The sequence below is a fragment of the Marmota flaviventris genome, chromosome 20, assembly GCF_047511675.1.
Source record: "Marmota flaviventris isolate mMarFla1 chromosome 20, mMarFla1.hap1, whole genome shotgun sequence".
Classification (NCBI taxonomy): Eukaryota; Metazoa; Chordata; class Mammalia; order Rodentia; family Sciuridae; genus Marmota; species Marmota flaviventris.
In genome coordinates, this window is record NC_092517.1 from 477,203 (window position 1) to 493,858 (window position 16,656).

At 54.5% G+C, this 16,656-nt stretch overlaps 1 protein-coding gene across 1 annotated transcript in view; it reads right to left on the minus strand.

The window, feature by feature from the left end:
* Positions 1 to 16,656, minus strand: part of Suclg2 (succinate-CoA ligase GDP-forming subunit beta) — a 199,433-nt gene that overhangs the window by 153,274 nt on the left and 29,503 nt on the right. The window contains exon 2 of the mRNA XM_027931831.2: positions 7,261 to 7,402. Coding sequence (XP_027787632.2) covers positions 7,261 to 7,402 — 142 coding nt within the window. The remainder of the gene's footprint in view (positions 1 to 7,260; positions 7,403 to 16,656) is intronic.

A 16,656-nucleotide genomic window follows, 5' to 3' on the forward strand; every position in this document is an offset into this window, starting at 1 on the left:
GGAAGTAACAAATGGAGGGCTTGAACCCCCACCGTCGTCCCCACTGTGTAAGGCTGTGGAGGGAAGACCATGGACCCAGGCGGGAAGCAGCTCCAAGGGTGAGGGTCGGGCGGAGGAGCCGTGCTGTGTTCAGCAGGCACGGGCCACTTACTGCACATGTAGCCCTCCCCAGGAGGACTCGGGGGAGTGTAAGAAGGGTGGGGATCCTCCTACTCAAATGCAGAAGGCTGGTGGCTTACAGAGAAGACGCAGATTCACACACAGTCTCTCTCTGTTGCTACAGGGAGCACCTGAGGCTCTGTGGTCTGACATCTGCATATCAGACCATTCGGATATCCACATCTTCCCTCTTCCCATCAGCGGTGACCCTTACGTTAATTCAAGCCCAAGACCCCAGAAGGAAAAGAAATCTTCTAGTACTTGGTTCACAAGTAATTTGAGCAAACACACTCCCCAATCCTGTAGTCTGTTCCACACTGAATGAACATACACATCGAGTGAGCTTGTTGCTCATCTGATTCTCACCCTCAGGTAGATCAAGCCATACGATCTTTTCTGACCTCGTAAACTCATCTCCTGACTTTTTTGCAGACAACCTAGGAACCTCAAGTGCAGCCCTGGCCCTAAGAGGGTCTGGTAAGCACTGCCACCTGAGGACAGAGGAGAATCCCAACAACATAAACCCTCAGGTGATGCTTTCACTTTCTTTCAAAATCATGCAACTTTGACTTCATATGCCGTCATCTTCCTAGAAAACATCAGCTGGCGTATGGGAGTAATTGTATATTCAGTACCAAGTCATCCGACAAGCTGAACAATAAACGTGGCTCGCCACGCGCCTCATGCAGGAGCACTGGAAAGTTTTACTTCTGCCTGCTACTGATGTTTTTAATGGCTGTTATATTCTCCACGAAGGCTCAAAACACTGGTTCTGACATTTACAGGAAGGGATGTGGTGAGTTCCTCACCTGCACATGCCACCTTTTGGCTAAGCCAAATCACCCGGGAAGGCTGTGTTAGGACTCCCAGCGTCACAGCCAAGTGAGCTGTGGCTTGGGATGGCCACACCAGAGCTGGGTAAGCGCACGTGAGGACACAGCCTGTGCTCACTCCACACCTGCAAGCAACGACAGGCTTTCTTGAGGCTCTAAAGGCCCACCGCGGAAGAGACCGTGATCACCAAACCCACTTCCTCTGCCTAAGCAGAGACTGAAGCTCCTCCTCCAACCTTGCAGCTGCCATCATGAGCGACTGCGGCCAACAGACTGAGCTGCAGTAACGTGGTCCCTCTAGGTCGCCCCCTGCACGTGGATGGAAGGCGTGTGTCCTCCGGGGGCCCCTAAGCGAGGACGGAAGGCATGGTCCTGCGAGGCCCCTCTGCGTGGCTGGAAGGGATGTGTCCTCAGGGTCCCCTGTGCGTGGCTGGAGGCCTGCGTCCTCCGGGGCCCCTGTGCAGTGCTGGAGACTTATGTCCTGGAGGGCGGGGGTCCACGTGTGGCTGGGAGGCGGTGTGCGTCTTCAGGGTCCCCTGTGCGTGGCTGGAGGCCTGCGTCCTCAGGGTCCCTTGTGCGTGGCTGGAGGCCTGTGTGGGGGCGGTGGGGGCCTGTGCAGGGCTGGGGGACAGGGGTCTATGTGTGGCTGGAAGGCGGGCAGAAGCACACTTCTCAGCTCCTCTTTGGGAGCCAATGCTGAGTGAAATGGTGCAAGCAGCATGATCCCTAAGTAGGCCAAGAACAGCCCGCAGGACTCCTCTGTGAGCGCGAAGCACCTCTATTACATGGGCCGCTGAGAATCGAGAATCGGCCAGGGTGTGTGTTATGGAAGCTAGCTGTGCCAATGCAGAGCAAAAGAGCAACACCAAAAAAAGTCACGACAGGAAACCCACAAGTATAAATGGGCTTCGAGGGGTAACCCTCATGTTACAATGTAGAATTTAAAAAAAAATCTAAAAGCTGTATGCCTAATGCTTTTCCAAATTTATAAAGAAACTCATTCCACTTTAATCATACTATTTAAATATGTACCCAGAAGTTAATATTGCCTAAAAAAGTGAATGAATGAATAAAGAGTGGCGGTTACAAGCCGTGAGCTATCGCGGCTCAGAAGGAGAGCAGAACACATCCCTGTGCTGCTACAGCACCCGCCTGAAGATGAGCCACTGCCTCTCAGGGCGCTGGTCCCTGGTGTCCAAGGGAAGTGAGAGGAAGCTGTGTCCACCCAGCCTGCCCATCCGCTGTGGTCGGGTCCCTCACTCCACAGCTCTCTGGCTGCTCCTATTCAGGCACATGAGCAGGCAATTAATGACAAGACATCCTCACTCAGAAAAATGGAAGGAGAAGACCAAGAACCCCATCTACACGCACAGACTCAGGAAAATAAAAAAGATGACTTTAGAAAAAGAGGCCCTCCTCGGGGTGGGATTGTGGCTCCGTGGCAGAGCACTTGCCTTGCACGCGTGAGGTGCTGGGTTCCAACCTCAGCACCACATTAAAATTAATAAATAGATAAAGTGAAGGCATAGCGTCCATCTACAACTAAAATTGTGTGTGTGTATGTGTGTGTGTGTGTGTGTGCGTAAAGGGGGCTCTCCGTGCAAATACACATACAGTAGGAAATGTGATAAAGGCCACAACTTGTGGAGTGGAATCCTCTTCATAAATGCAGTTCAGGCAAACCGTTAAGTTCGACTCAGGCACCCCCTTAAGAAGCATCGTGAGTACACACTGGCAAGGGGAGGTCTCCTGATCACAGTAAAGCATGGTGGGCCACCTGCTGTGTCTGGGGACCTGTGACAGACACTCCATCTGCATGAGCCGGGATGCTGAGTTCAAGCAGCAGAAAGCTCGCCGTCCAAGAAGGTAGGAGAACCAGGCTCAGAAAACAGGAAAGAGCCAAAGGGACCCACAGCGGGCACAGTCACCTCTCACCCAGGGTGGACACTACTTCAGCCTCTGAGAGGTCACGCCCGCCATCCATGAGCAGTGTCTCTGCATTACCCATTCCAGACGGCAACAGGCCACTGGTGTGCTAGGAAGATGCAGGTCTAATTCACAGAAACCAGCAACATCGTGGCCTGACACTGAAGGACAAAAAGGAACATCATCTCAACACAAAGGACGAAAGATTTTTCTGCAAGATCCTAGCCACATTAACGTGACAGACAAAGCCTCATCTATCAAGACATTCAGTTGCCGGCCGTGTTCACAGTACTGTCAGTCATCAGCCATGGACGGCAGGTCCTCGATGGTGCAGCCGATCCACCAGGCTGGGGGACCTGACTATGTAAAATAAAAAGAGTAAGTTATCATATTGACGAATTGCAACGTGTTGGAGCTGAAAGCAATCCAAGCTAGCCACGTTCGATAAAACTCCTTATCTGCATTTTAGGGTGCATGTCATTAGCTCAAAGAAGATTAATTTCTCCATTCATATTTCAATTTTCTTTTATGGCAAAAACATAAAACCGTGGAGATTTTGAAATACTCTTTTCTTGCTTAATCAAATGTTAGGAGCCTCCTGTCCACATGGAGGGAAGAATTAATTAAGTCATAGAGACTCCAAAAACTGAGAGGTCGAGGTAAGTTTCACGATGCTCTCGTGGAGAGTTAGAAATGACCCTTTGCTCGTCTGTGATGAGGACTGAAAGGCAACAAGAAGATCACACGCTCACACAGTAGGTGCGCTGTAATTAGCCGCCAGTGGTATTCATTAATTTTCACCTGAAGGTTCCCTATGAACTGCTACAGAAATGGACAGCATCCACCCACTGAGATCTTAATTCACCAAGCCAGATTCACTCTCAATCAGACATAAGTCCATTTTCCACACAAGAAAATGAGGCTCCCGCGCGATGTCTTATTGCTATCCATTGTGTTTCAGGAAAAAATGCTGTGTGCTGCCCTTTTTAAACAAATGTTCACGTTAACGAGCTCTGCACGACCCACAGCAAACGGCTCTGCTGCCCAGAGAGGCAACAAAACGGATCATTAAGAAAATATCTGCAGATCATAGTTTCTATAAATGGCACCTTAGAACCTGCCACATCCAGTGCTAATCGAATCTTCTAATTTTATTAATACACATTCTCCACCTGAAAAATGCTGAGCCACACAAAACAGTCCCCTAAGAATATCATCATCAAGTTAGCAAAGAGGAAAAGAGATGGGAGGACACCAAATCTAATCTGGCTGGTCCCAGTCCCAGCTCTGTTGGTTACAGCTCTGCAACTTGGCAAGTTTTTAACCTCATCTTGCTGATTCCTCACCTACCAAACAGCAGTGCTGCCCCAACAAAGGCAGAAGGTGGCAGGTGAGTGGACGAGAAGCCACACAGACGATCTGGAGATGCCCCGGGGGGTGGAAGACGGAGAGAAGAGGAAGGGGAGGTTCAGGGAAACCAAGAGGTGACGAGGTCCACTAGGGCCAGGGGAGGCAGGGACAGACAGCCAATGGCTGGCCAGGAACATGGGTTCCGACAAAAGACCTGCAGCAACCCACACAGAGCACAGCGGATATTATCAACACTTATCCTCAAGTACTTTACAAAATGTCATTTTATAACAAAGTACATCCAAAAAGCAAAGTAAAAGGAAAATCAAGTACGTTTCAGTCATTTATAAACCTTTGCAATTAAATTACGAACTCTCCAACACGTGATTGACAGGACACGGATCATCAGATGTCTCTAATCTGGGAATCTGCCTCAGGACAGTAGTCAACCACCGAGAAGTAGATGCCCCTGGTGAGGACAGCAATGAAAACTTAGGCAAGACTCGCTGCATGCCTCATGCACTGGTATTCTCCGCACTTTGCTGTTCTGACATCATGTTACTGGTGGAAACCATGATCCTAGGACGAGCAGGAAGAGGGTGTGAGATCCACCCTGCAATCTCCTTGGTAAACTCCTCTGCACTTCTGGTCGATCTCGTCCTGACGCTGAACTTCTGCCAGAACACTTCTGCGCAAACACTGAAGTTCTGCCACATTCTTCTCGCTGCCTCTCTCCAGGCAGTTGTGGTAGGCACACACTTCCTTTGTGTTTCCTGGTGCACTTCCGACCTGCTGGAACTGGTCTCTCAGCTCCTCTTCCAGGCTGGGAACTCCCTCTCAACCCAAAACTATCCAACAACGGAGACCAGAAGAGACCTGGGGCTAACACAGCCGCTGAGTTCAAAGGTTCACTCATTCAAAGGAGGTGCTGGGATTAGCTCCCCCCTCCCTGTCCAGCCCTGAGCAGGGTCACTGCGAGGCCCTGGGCCAGCCACAGGCCCTCTGGGACACCAGGTGTGCAGGGTGAGGGTGCACACCTGCAGTGTTCCGGATCTTGAAACCACACCTCAAGAACCAAGTGAGGTTTCCTGGAAGTTTCCCTGTTTGAGTTTAACCACCTGGACCGTCAGTTCCCCTGGCCCACAGGTACACCACACTGCCAACTCCTCCAGAGCAAACCCAACGTGAAAAGCACGGCCTACGTCCCCAACCACGAGGTGATGTCCCTCTAAGACAAGCCCATGACGAGGCAGCTGATCAGTTCATGAGCCCTTATCCCCATGAAAATCTGCAACAGGTCATCTCAGCTGTGAGGCACCTAAGCCAACCGGGGCTTCCAAAGTCCCTTCCAAAGCCAGGAGGGGCTTCCAAAGTCCCTTAGAAGTGACCCTGAGGCCCGGAGTACGAGCACCTCACCACCTTTAATAAGGGGAGAATGAGGACTAAAGGCCAGCCTGAACTTCACACCGCTTTGCCCCCATTTCCCCATCCCCAAACCACAGGGAGACCAAACAGAAGGACCCTTCCTGTAGGCACCTGTCCTGCACAGGCCGGGGCTAAGGTCACCGCAGTTCTTCACCACAAAGACTAAACTTAGTTTTGAAACTGAAACCAGTCTTCATTTCCTAAGGTACAAGTTGCTCCCCATTTCTGCATTAGCATCTAAAAACTACCAGTGACTGTCTAGAACATTCTAGAGGGAGGGCTCCCCTGTCTTCCGCAGCTGGACCCAGAGCTGACGGGGGGGCCCTTGTCTAGGCAGGGGACCACACACTCTTCAGCTGACAAGCCGCAGGAGAGGAAAGAAGCGCACTGCCTGGCTGGGCAGTGCCTCAGCACCAACCCTGCAGGAGGGCAGACGGCCGGAGCCGACCTCAGGCCTGTTCGCACAAACCCACCAGGCGCCTGGGCCCGGCTCGTGGGCAGGACCTCCTCTGCTTCTGGCAGGGAACAGGCAAAGGAGGCACATGGCCCCTTCCACATCCAGACCCGCCCTGGCCAAAGGGCAGGCACTGTCCACACACCACCACCCAGGAGCAGCGAGAGGCAGGGGCCAGACTGCTGAAGACGACAGGAGCGAACACAAAGGCCCTCCTCTGTAGTGCTGAGGATGCAAGCAGGGGCGCCCCCACGGACTGCTCCCCCGGAACCTTAGTCTCCCCAAGTTGCCCAGGCTGGCCTGGGACCTACCGTCCTCCTCCCTCAGCCTCCCGAGTCGCTGGGATTTCGGGTGTGAACCACTGCATCCCACCCCGCTGATAACTTCGTAATTCCAGTTGACATGTTGCAACAGGTGCTATTTGGAAATACTGGGGTGAATAAAATGTGTTATTAAAGTCAGCTTCACCCATTTCTTGTTGCTTCTTTCAACATGACCACTGGAAGCTTAAAACGTAGCCCTGTGGCGCACACCTTCTACAGTGGTAATCTAGACAGACAATAAGAATCTGATCTGCTACCAGGCGGTCCCTGAGCAGCAATGGGCAGACCTGGCTCTGGATGTCACAGTCCACACCTAGAACTGGTTAGACCTCCACCACCACAAGTGCGGCCGCCCAGAGACGCAGGCCAGTGCTGGGGAGGAACACGATGGCCGGTCCACGTGCTGTAAAGCAGAGGCAGAGATGGAAGCTGACCCTTACACAAAGGGACAGAGTGTAGGGGAGGCAGAGGTGCCGCCAGGGTCTGCACCCCGCTCTTCCCAGCTCATGCAGGGGAGGCCTGGACGGGCCAGCTGCTGTCCTGACCCACCTGCAGTGGGCTTCTCCACGCCCTTCAGCCCTGCTTCTCCCAGCCACGGAACCACAGTGGGAGACCAGGGAGGGGTGCAGACAGCTCCACGAAGGGACGCCCATGTCAAGTTCAGAGCCACCATTCCCAATGAGCGCTTCTGCCCTCAAAGAGCCCCTGCACCTGTGCCTGACCACGCAGTCACAGCCCAGCCACCACCCTGAGCTCCACCCGAGCGAGTGCACGCAGCCCCAGGGCTCACTCAGCCTCTTGGCCGCCTCCAGGGCTTCGCTCGCGGTGCTGGCCACGAAGAACCTCTGAACGCGCACCCCGTTGTCCGACATCAGCTTCTTGCTCTGGTACTCCTGCAGGTTCAGCCACCGTCTGCAGGTCACGGGAGGCACCTGGGGACACGGAGGACAGAGGTGAGGAGGCTGCACACAGTGGGAAACCCTCAGCCAGCCCTCCCCTGCCCTCGGCGGGCAGCACGCGACCAGTTTACAGACAAAGAAAAACAAACCTACTGACATTCCTCATGAGTAAGTACTATTTTAACCAAACACACACACACACACACACACACACACACACACACACCATGAATGCAAATTTCAAACGGCGACAGGGAGTGAGGGCTGCGTGCCACGCACCAGAAGGTGCCAGGATAGACCTCCTGGTCCCCACGCGGCAGGCACTATGATCACGTGAGGCACTGGACGGGGGCCTGGGACCCGCACACTGCCCACACCTGGATCCCTGGGTCTGCAGGGCATCGACACACGGGACCATACCCTTTCAAGGCCTCTAGAATGTTCTTAGAATGTCGCTGTCCTTGGAATCCTCCCAGCCAGGATGCACTCATGAGTTCTTTTAGACAAGGGGACCCAGAGAGGCCCTAGAACCTCAGGACTAGCCTGGTCCACTGAGGGGCCGAGGGTGTCTCCAACTCCTGCACCTTCGGTGCTACGGCCTGGGCCTGGAAGGTTCCCCAGGACTCGCCTGTCAGACAGTGCAGCCACGTTCAGAGGTGGGGAGGTGGTACCACGAGAGCCCTGGCTGCATCCGTGGGTCACCTGCTGGACAGACTGATGATCTGGATGAACAGGCAAGAGGGGTGTGAGTGGGGGAAGCGGTCACTGGGGCGTGCTGTGCAGCGTTCCTCCACCAGCCCCTTCCACCACGATGTGCTGCTCACTGAGGCCCAGAGCTGTGGACTCGGCCAACCACGGACTGAACCTCTGAAACCACAAACCAAAGTAAACTTTTCCTTCTCTGAGCTGCTCTTACAGAGGGTATTTTGATCACAGCTCCATGAAGCTGACCAACACACTTAGGAAGACTGCCAAGGTGCTTGGCACGTGGGGAATATTAAGAAGACACCAGCCGGATGCCCAATGAACAGAGCCTGCCTTTTGTCCCCGGTGCTAACAACCTTTCATCCCCAGGAACTGGTGCCGCCAAAATAGAAGAGTAATTAGTCCTTAAGATCTGAAAAAGAAATGTGAAAAATAAAACATACGAATGATGCACACTTGTAAAAAAAGTTCAAATTGGACACGATCAAACGATCGATCAAACCTATAGACAGCTCTTCCACTCTCACAAATACTAGAAATGATGTTTTCCACGCTGAAGTTGACTGCAGTTCTTCTCTAGAGTAACATTGGGGTAAACATTATCTGCCAGACAAGCAAGGCTACATCATTTGCCAACGTTATTTCTTAACTGTAGGTTAGTGGTTAGTCTTACTTCTCAATCTCAAGCCTTGGTGAAACAATCATGATTAGGAAAGCACAAGACTTCCTACATGAACATATCCACAGGCTTAGGCGTCTCAGTGGCATGCCACCTAACATCCCAAGAAAAACACAAGTTTGAGGCATTGAATAAGAGCCCTCTAATGAAAGAAAGCACTAATGTTACCCATGTGCCATTATCTGGGCCCAGTCTTAAAAGGCAAATGGGAAGGATCAATAGATTAAGTCTATGTTGACATACCAATTTGAAGCCATTAAGCAAAGAAGAAGAAAGCACAGTTTGAAAAGCACATTTGAGGAGAATAAAAACAGCCACCGTGTGGCCGTGGTCAATTCCTTTTCATTAGAACACTGGCCGTATTAATTTTAGATACGTTAATGCAATCTGCTGCAAACTAATTGCAATTGATCGGGAGCCCAGCTTCAGAGACACATGATACATATTGACTGCTCCCACACTGGCTTAAATGAGAGCCGGCTTCGAGTGCGCCGCTCTTAACTGAAAACCAAGACAGTGGGCGCAGGTCCACAGCCAGGGCCCACGCCCCGCCCATCACTCCTCAGAGCAAGTGAGACTAACCACCAACTCGTGCTCAGTGGAAAACCTGGAGCCCGTCACCAACCCGGCCTGGACTCCACCAAGCCATCTCCACTTACTGAGGCTCGGTGACGTCCAGAGGGGAGCCACCCAGGTTTACTTCTGCATCTTCAGGGGCAGGAGGCGAGAAGAAACTCACCAAGCAAACGGATGGGTACAGCGTGGGGGAGAAGAACCGTTAACTGGTGAACGCTGACGTGAACCTGGACGGCTACTGACGAAGCGTTTATATATCCTGCGCGTTAGAGTAAGCTTCCCGCGCTGTGGTGGGTCACACGCTCATGAGAGGTGACATGGTTTCTCTGCTTCCTGTAGCTGTCATTCCCAGCCTCCCTCCTCCTGGGCACTGCCTTCGCTGAAGCCCGCTGAGGCGTGGTGGGGAGTCCCAGCCGGGAAGCTGGATTACTCGGGCCACACCCAGTCTCTGCCTTCCCACCCTGGCACCTTCCCCGTCTCCACCAGGGTGTGGAGAGCCTCAAAGAGGCAGAGGGTCCAGCAGAGGACATAGCCCAGGCACCCACAAACGTGCAGAGCCAGGCTCTCTGAAGAGGGAGCCTGGGAGACGGTCCCTTTGGAGCCCTGGTCTTTGTGAGAGCGTGACGTAATCACGGGTCTCTGTACAGCCTGGTTTCCACACTCCTTTAAACAGTCACGTCTCCACACTGGGTTTGAATTGCAGCTCTTAGGAGAGTAAGCTCACAGCCATCTTGAGAAACTGCTGCCTGTGACAAAGGCCACCTCCCAATGTCACTGGCAGATGCTGCTCTGTCTTTGTGACAAACGGATAAACTGCTTATCGCAAGATTCCCGCTCAAGGTCCCTGGTCATGTGGGCCAAGACCCCAAGCCCAGCATGCCGTAATGGTTAAGGAAGGACGTCAGATTTCCTACAGAAGCCCTGCGTAACAGCAGCGGGGCCCAGAACCCCAGAGCAACAGCTCATCAGGGTCCGCTGGCCCGATGACCCCGAGTTCTCCCACCCTCCCAGTGGTGCCTGCTCCCTCCTGAAGACCGTGAGTCCCCAACATAGCCTCTGTGGATGTTCACCCCTGGGCTTCGGGGGTCCCACCCTCCCCCTCCTGCACTGGACTTGGGACAAGGACCTTCTTAAAAACGGCACCGTTCTCCAGCCAGCCCTCTGGACCAGCGTGGCCACCTTGCTAGATCTCAGCTTGGAGGGAAGGGAAGCACACACCCACAGATCCGAGGGCCTGTGGGAGCCGGGAGCAGAGGCAGCAGAGGCGTGGGGGCTGAGGGGCCCAGAGAGAGCGGAGATGAAAAGACAAGGCCTAAGCCGGCAGAATCCACAAGACTCGAAGCACAGGATGCAACGGCTGCTCGGGAACAGGCCATCACCAAGGCACCAAGGCACCGTCCCCCACCCCGCGGCTGTGAAATCAGAGGCCTGCAGGGGACAGAAATAGCACCATGGAGGGCGGGAACCAGTGGGGTACAGAGGCAGGTGGGCACCCCCCGGAGGACCTGGCCCCCTCCACCTCCAGGCCCTCCCACTGCCCTCACCCCCTCTGCAGAACCAGGGCCTCGCTCCAGAAGGCGGCACAGAGGAGCCTGGCCAAGGGCCCACGAGGGGGCAGGGACCAGGGAATGGGGGGCACAAGCTGGGTGCACTATCCCGCCAGAAGGAAGAGGGTACTTCAGGAGGGCTGGAGGACCACGCTGGCACTGTCAGGGCCCACAAACGGCTTTGCACACGTGCCCACCCACACCAAGCACCCACTCCCCAGAAGGACCAGTGGCCGGCATGAAAACTCCAACACCCAGCCCTGCACCCTGGGAGCGGCCCTTCAGGGAGACACTCTTCAGGACAGGGGCCAACTCTGGAGATGGACTCATTTATTATCTGTGCAATGAAAATCAATCTACCTACACACAGGCCTCGGAGGAAGTTATCAAGCCAGGCAGAGAACCGTGCCCCCGTCTATCTCAACCTGCCTGCACGCAGGGCTGTGCCCTCCCCTAAGGTGGCCTGGGTCCTGGGGCAGGTTGGAGGGAGGCGGGGGCAGAGACCTGTGCGGTTACACAGAGACGCCACCTCGCCCGAAGCTCCTGCTGCTGGCTGTGAAGAGGCTGGTAAACCTCATCTCCAGCTCTCAACGGCAGCACCGGACTGGAATACAAACAGGGAACCCAGCTGTAAACCCAGAGGGACAGGCCCTTCCCTCCCCCTGCAGGCCTGGGGCGGAGGGCACATGGTCATGGGCCACGGCAGGCCAAGAGCCACACACTGAGCATCTCAGGACTCACCAATGGCACCCCGTATGCCAGGAAGACCCACAGCTCTACCTGGGTCACACTACCTGGGAGGTACCAGCCTTCAAACAGACGTCAGTGTCAACAAAAAGACAGCCACCGCTCAACCTGTACCAATGAGCGCCGTCAAATAAAAGCCCAGTGGCTCAAAGTGAGCCCTGACGGAGGCCGTCCTGCAGGAGAGCGGGAACCCTGACGGGCGGAGGCAGAGGGCTGAATGTGTTCCCGGCAGCCTGACCGCTTCTCTCAGCACGAAAACACCTGGCAGAGCGGAGAGCCAAGTCCGCCCTCAGAAGCCTGTCCGTGAAAGTAAGGTCAGAGGGAGGAGGACGGGCGGAAGGGGCCCCTTTGAAAATGAATCCACCTTTCATCGACCTGCAAAGCTCCTGACCCCTCTCCACCTAGGTTGCCCCACTTTGCACACTACACGGAAATTCATTAACCAACTAATGAGCCCTGGGCAAAGTTCTCAAACTCCAACAGAGGAACAGAGGGGTCCCCCCGACTTAGGATGAGAGGAAGGGAAGGACACCCGGGGGCCAGTGCTCCCGGGTTGGTGTGAGGATTAAAGGAGCTAACACTCGCACATCCATGGGAGGGTGCCCAAGGTAAGCTCCTAACTCTTATTTTTAATGCAGAAACATAACGGAGTAGGAAACGTGTAAGAAGTAGACAATCACTAGAATAAAAAACTGTAGGTGATGGCGCAAGTGATAAAAAGAAGAGTGCCCACGGGGCCTGCTGTTCGTTTTAAATGCATTTGGAGAGGTATTTTTAAACTCTAACCGTGGAATCTTTGCACCTGAATCACTCAACAATCACGGAGAGAGAGCCGCGATTTACAATAGGAAGAACCAGAAAATCTCACCCTCCTTAGCGTCATAAACGCGCCCCTGAGCCCAGTGAACTCTCGTCTCACTAGAGCCAGGAGTGTCCTTCTCACAGGGGAAGCAGGAAAGTCAGGGAGACCCACGGCCACTGTGCTGCTTACGTGAGCGTCAGGACTCGAATCCAAGGCCCCGGGCCTGAAACTCCTGCTATGACAAGCGATGTCTCTTCTCTGAGAATCCTGGAAGCCACGGTGCCATCTCTGACCCCAATATGCTCCTGTCCATTCTATAGCGTGGAAAACAGAGCACATCGCAAATCAGAGACAGCCGTCGGGACGCCAGGGCATCTGGAAGAGCCTCGAGGGGTGCGAGGTTTAACCAGGGAAGGTGACCACAGAAGGAACAGACCTCCGGTTTCCTGGTCGGAGAACCAAACTGGAGCTCCTCTCTGCAGAAGACCAGAGCAGGGTCAGACCCGCAGCCCGGGCCATTTTCCCTCTATTGACAGAGCATTCGTGACAACACCAGGTCAGCGTCTGTCCTACCAGAGAAGGACCCAAAGCTGAGCTCTGGATTCAGACCACTCAGAAACCGGATCAGAACAGGATTTTTAGATCTCATTCTTCTCAGGGTGCCCTTCACCAAGTCTTACACTTTTTAAACCAAATCAAACACTAGTGCTCATTTTTGAGTGCCGCAAAGTTCCAGAAACTGAACAATACACTTGCCCTCGATTCCCCCAACACAGGACAACGTTGGTAGCAGCCATTTCACAGACGAGCTCACGAAGGCTCCAAGAAGCTACGTGCCTGCTCGGGGCGAGGGGCTGGCTGGAGGGAGAGCCAGATCTCCAACCCAGGTGGGTGGACGGCAGGAGTTGCCTGCCATGCGCGAACGTGGGAGACCACGGCCACTGAGCCCCTCTGTCCTGAGCCACGAGAGCCCCCCGCAGGCGGAGGAGGCTCTGTGTGTGGATTTCACGGTGGGAAGGACAGAGCAGGACAGACCCGCAGCCCAGACCATTTGTGCTGCATTTACAGAGCATTTGTGATGACCCCAGGTCCCTCGGTCTAAGACCCCAGCAGCAAGGGGTCAGCGTCTGCGTCACACCATGATGACAAACAAGAGACTGGGGATGGGAGCAGGGAGCTCAGGAAAGAGCGTGCCGGAGGAGCTTCACCAGGTCAAGGAATTAATATTCTCCAAGACGCTGCCTGGTTCTTTTTATCCTGGGCTTAGCAGGAAAGCAGCACTTTTTTAAGCAGCAGAGAAACATAAAGCCCTTTGTAGTACAGCAGGCGCCCAAAGCAGAACTCACTCCTAAGTCCAAGCTGCTCCTCTGCCAGCAGCAAGAAGCGTTCCGGAAACGCACAGCGGTCAAAGCACTGACCCGTGAGCGCAGAGCAGGCACAGGTGCACGACGTCCCACACTGGCACTCCGGTCCCCTGCCCGGGCAGGCCAGCCGAGCACGTGGTGGAGGAAGGGCACCTTAAGGTCACAGCGGTGCAGAAGTGGGCCAGGTCTCACTCCAATGAAGAAGTTAAATTAAGGTGTGTCGGCACAGGCTGGCTTTTAACCCTGCCCCAAAACCTAGGTTGAAGTTTAATCCCTGCTGTGAGGTATTAAGAGGCAGGACCAGGAGGAACCTCTAGGAAGAGATTAATTATTGAAAGGACTAATCCACTCACGGATTGCTGGACTCACGGGTCACCTCGAGCGGGTCTGCTATGAGAGGCAGTTTGTCATTTGGAGGCTCCTGAAGCCCTGAACACCTCAGGCCTCTGCAGAGTCTCCACCAGCAAGAAGGCCCCCACCAGCAGGATGCAGCCCCCAGCCTTGAACTTCCCGTTCCCACAATAAGAAGTGAACTGTTTTGCTTTATTTGCTACCTAGTAGCAGGTATTCTATTATGGCAACGCAAGACTGACCAAGACAAACTCCTCCCTGGGAGCGGGCAGAAGCATCCCACTGTGCACCTCCAGCAGGATGGCTGCTGGCCTGACAGACGGGTCTGTCAACAGCACAGTCAAGTTCCTTACAGCCAAAACCTTCCTCCCAGAGGGGGAGGCAGAGAAGAAAGGCCAGAACGTGCAAATGACAAGTGTACCCACAGGCCCGGGCTGTGAAGGACACACACACAGGTGACAAACTGCGCAGTCCAACCTCAGACGGAGGTCACCTCCGAGGAAATGGCATCCACAGACAGCAGGGGGCAGATGCTGAAGAAACCCGAGAGAGGCAGAGCACAGGAACTAGGTGCCGAGTCAAGACGGAAAGGCAACCTGACCCCATGGACACGGGACGGCCACAGCCCTGGTGACAACCTATTTCACTCCGAGTGAAGCAGGGGCGTGAGAATAAGCAGAATCAGATTCTGGAAAAGTCACAGCCTTGTGTTCAGAGGACAGCACCCAAGGAGAGAGAACCGGTCCCACCAGACCCGGGTCAGCCAGCATTCCCTATGAAGGGCGAGTTGAAGTGCTCACCACGGGGGCCAGCTGCTCTCGGCCGCAGCTAGTGGACTCTGCCTCTGAGCCCACAGGGGGCACGTCACACATGAGCCAGCGGCCAGGGCCACAGTCCAGGAAGGCCTCAGCTGCTGACGCAGGGCCAGGGAGTTAAGACCATGACCCCGTCCAGACCCAGGGAAGGGCAGTGGCAACAGGCGGGCTGAGGGATTCCAGGCGATGACGCACACCTCGCCGTGAATTAGCTGCAGGTTGATGGGGAAAAACCTAGCACTCGACACACATTTGCCAACGCTGGCTCAGAGGACGTGATGAGTTGTATGAACCCGCTGGTCTGAAGAAGGCATTTCTATAGAACAAGGCCTCGGGTGTTTGCCCAAACTGGCCTTGTACTCCACCGAATCATCGACGTCCAGCACAGCGTTCCACCACACCAGAGCGGCATCCGTGGGACACTGCAGAAGGGTCCCAAGGAAAGCCCCAGGGCAGAGGGATCGCCAAAGAAAGGCACAGGGGCATGGAGCAGGAGCGAGACCTGAGGGGACCCAGGAAGCCTCGCCGTGCTGGACCAGGACTGGAAATCACAGGGGCCCTCCCCGCACAGATGTCCAGCCTCCAGCCTCTTCCCGGGGCCCGGGCTGGGAGCTGAGCCCTCCACCCCACTCAGCAGACTCCGGCCCCCTCTGGGCTCCCTCAAGGCCCAGCAGGAGAGGTCTCAGCAGCACACATTCAGCAAGAGTCTGAAGCTCTGTAAGTAAGAGAAAGTGCCCCTGCCCCTCAGGAAGGCCACGGGCCTAGGAGGCACACACACCCTGCAGGAGGGCACAGGACTCCGTGGGAAAACCACTCCCGAATTAACCGTTCCACGCTCTTCAAAAGAAGCGCTGGAACAGATTCTAACTGAACTGCCCTGTTCCTGTTCTTTGTAAGGAAAGTGAAGCCTTTCATCATGAACCCTAAGGACAGAATGAGAGAAAATCATTTGAACTGTGGACTCCAGTGGTTCTATTACACAGAAAGACAAAATACCGAGGGCCAAGGACATTAAACAGAGAAAGCGATGAATTTCCTTTCTTTGGAAGACCACTAGAATAAGAGGATATTTACGTTAATGCCACACGCATTTAGTGAGCGTCACCGTGCGGTATAAACGGTTCAAATGCGGTTTTTGTAGGAAGGCATCAAACGAAACGTCCACACACTTGACAGGCCTTTCCCAGACTAATTAGTATGCTAAGTGGCTGACAGACTGAGATGGATGGCCAAGTCCAGCTGTCCAGCTAGAGGCAAGGATGAAAAACACAGGGCCTGGGGCCAGGCCCCCAGGCTGAAGGACAGACAGCACTAATCCTCGGCCTCCTGTCCCCAAACAGCCTCTTGATTTCACTTTGACCCCTTCATCCTGAATTCTGAACCTCTGCATCCTCATCACACACTCAGCAAGAGGGGGAACGAGGGAAAGCAACCGGCCCTTCTGAGTGGACAGGCCAGCCAAGGGCTGGAAGCAGGTCTGATCCAGCAGCCGGGCCGGCCTGCCTGCCTGTGTGTGGCTGCTCTCCTCAGACGCCTCAGAGGCGGAGATGGAGACACGCGGCCTCAAGGCCTCTACAATATCTACTCCCGGCCCTTCACGAACTGTCTAGGCCTCCTCCCTACCCAGAGACAGAGAGCTACTGAGGGTCCAGAGGGGACCCCGGCAGCTGGACTCCTGCACCAGCTGAGTGCCCGGGAGCT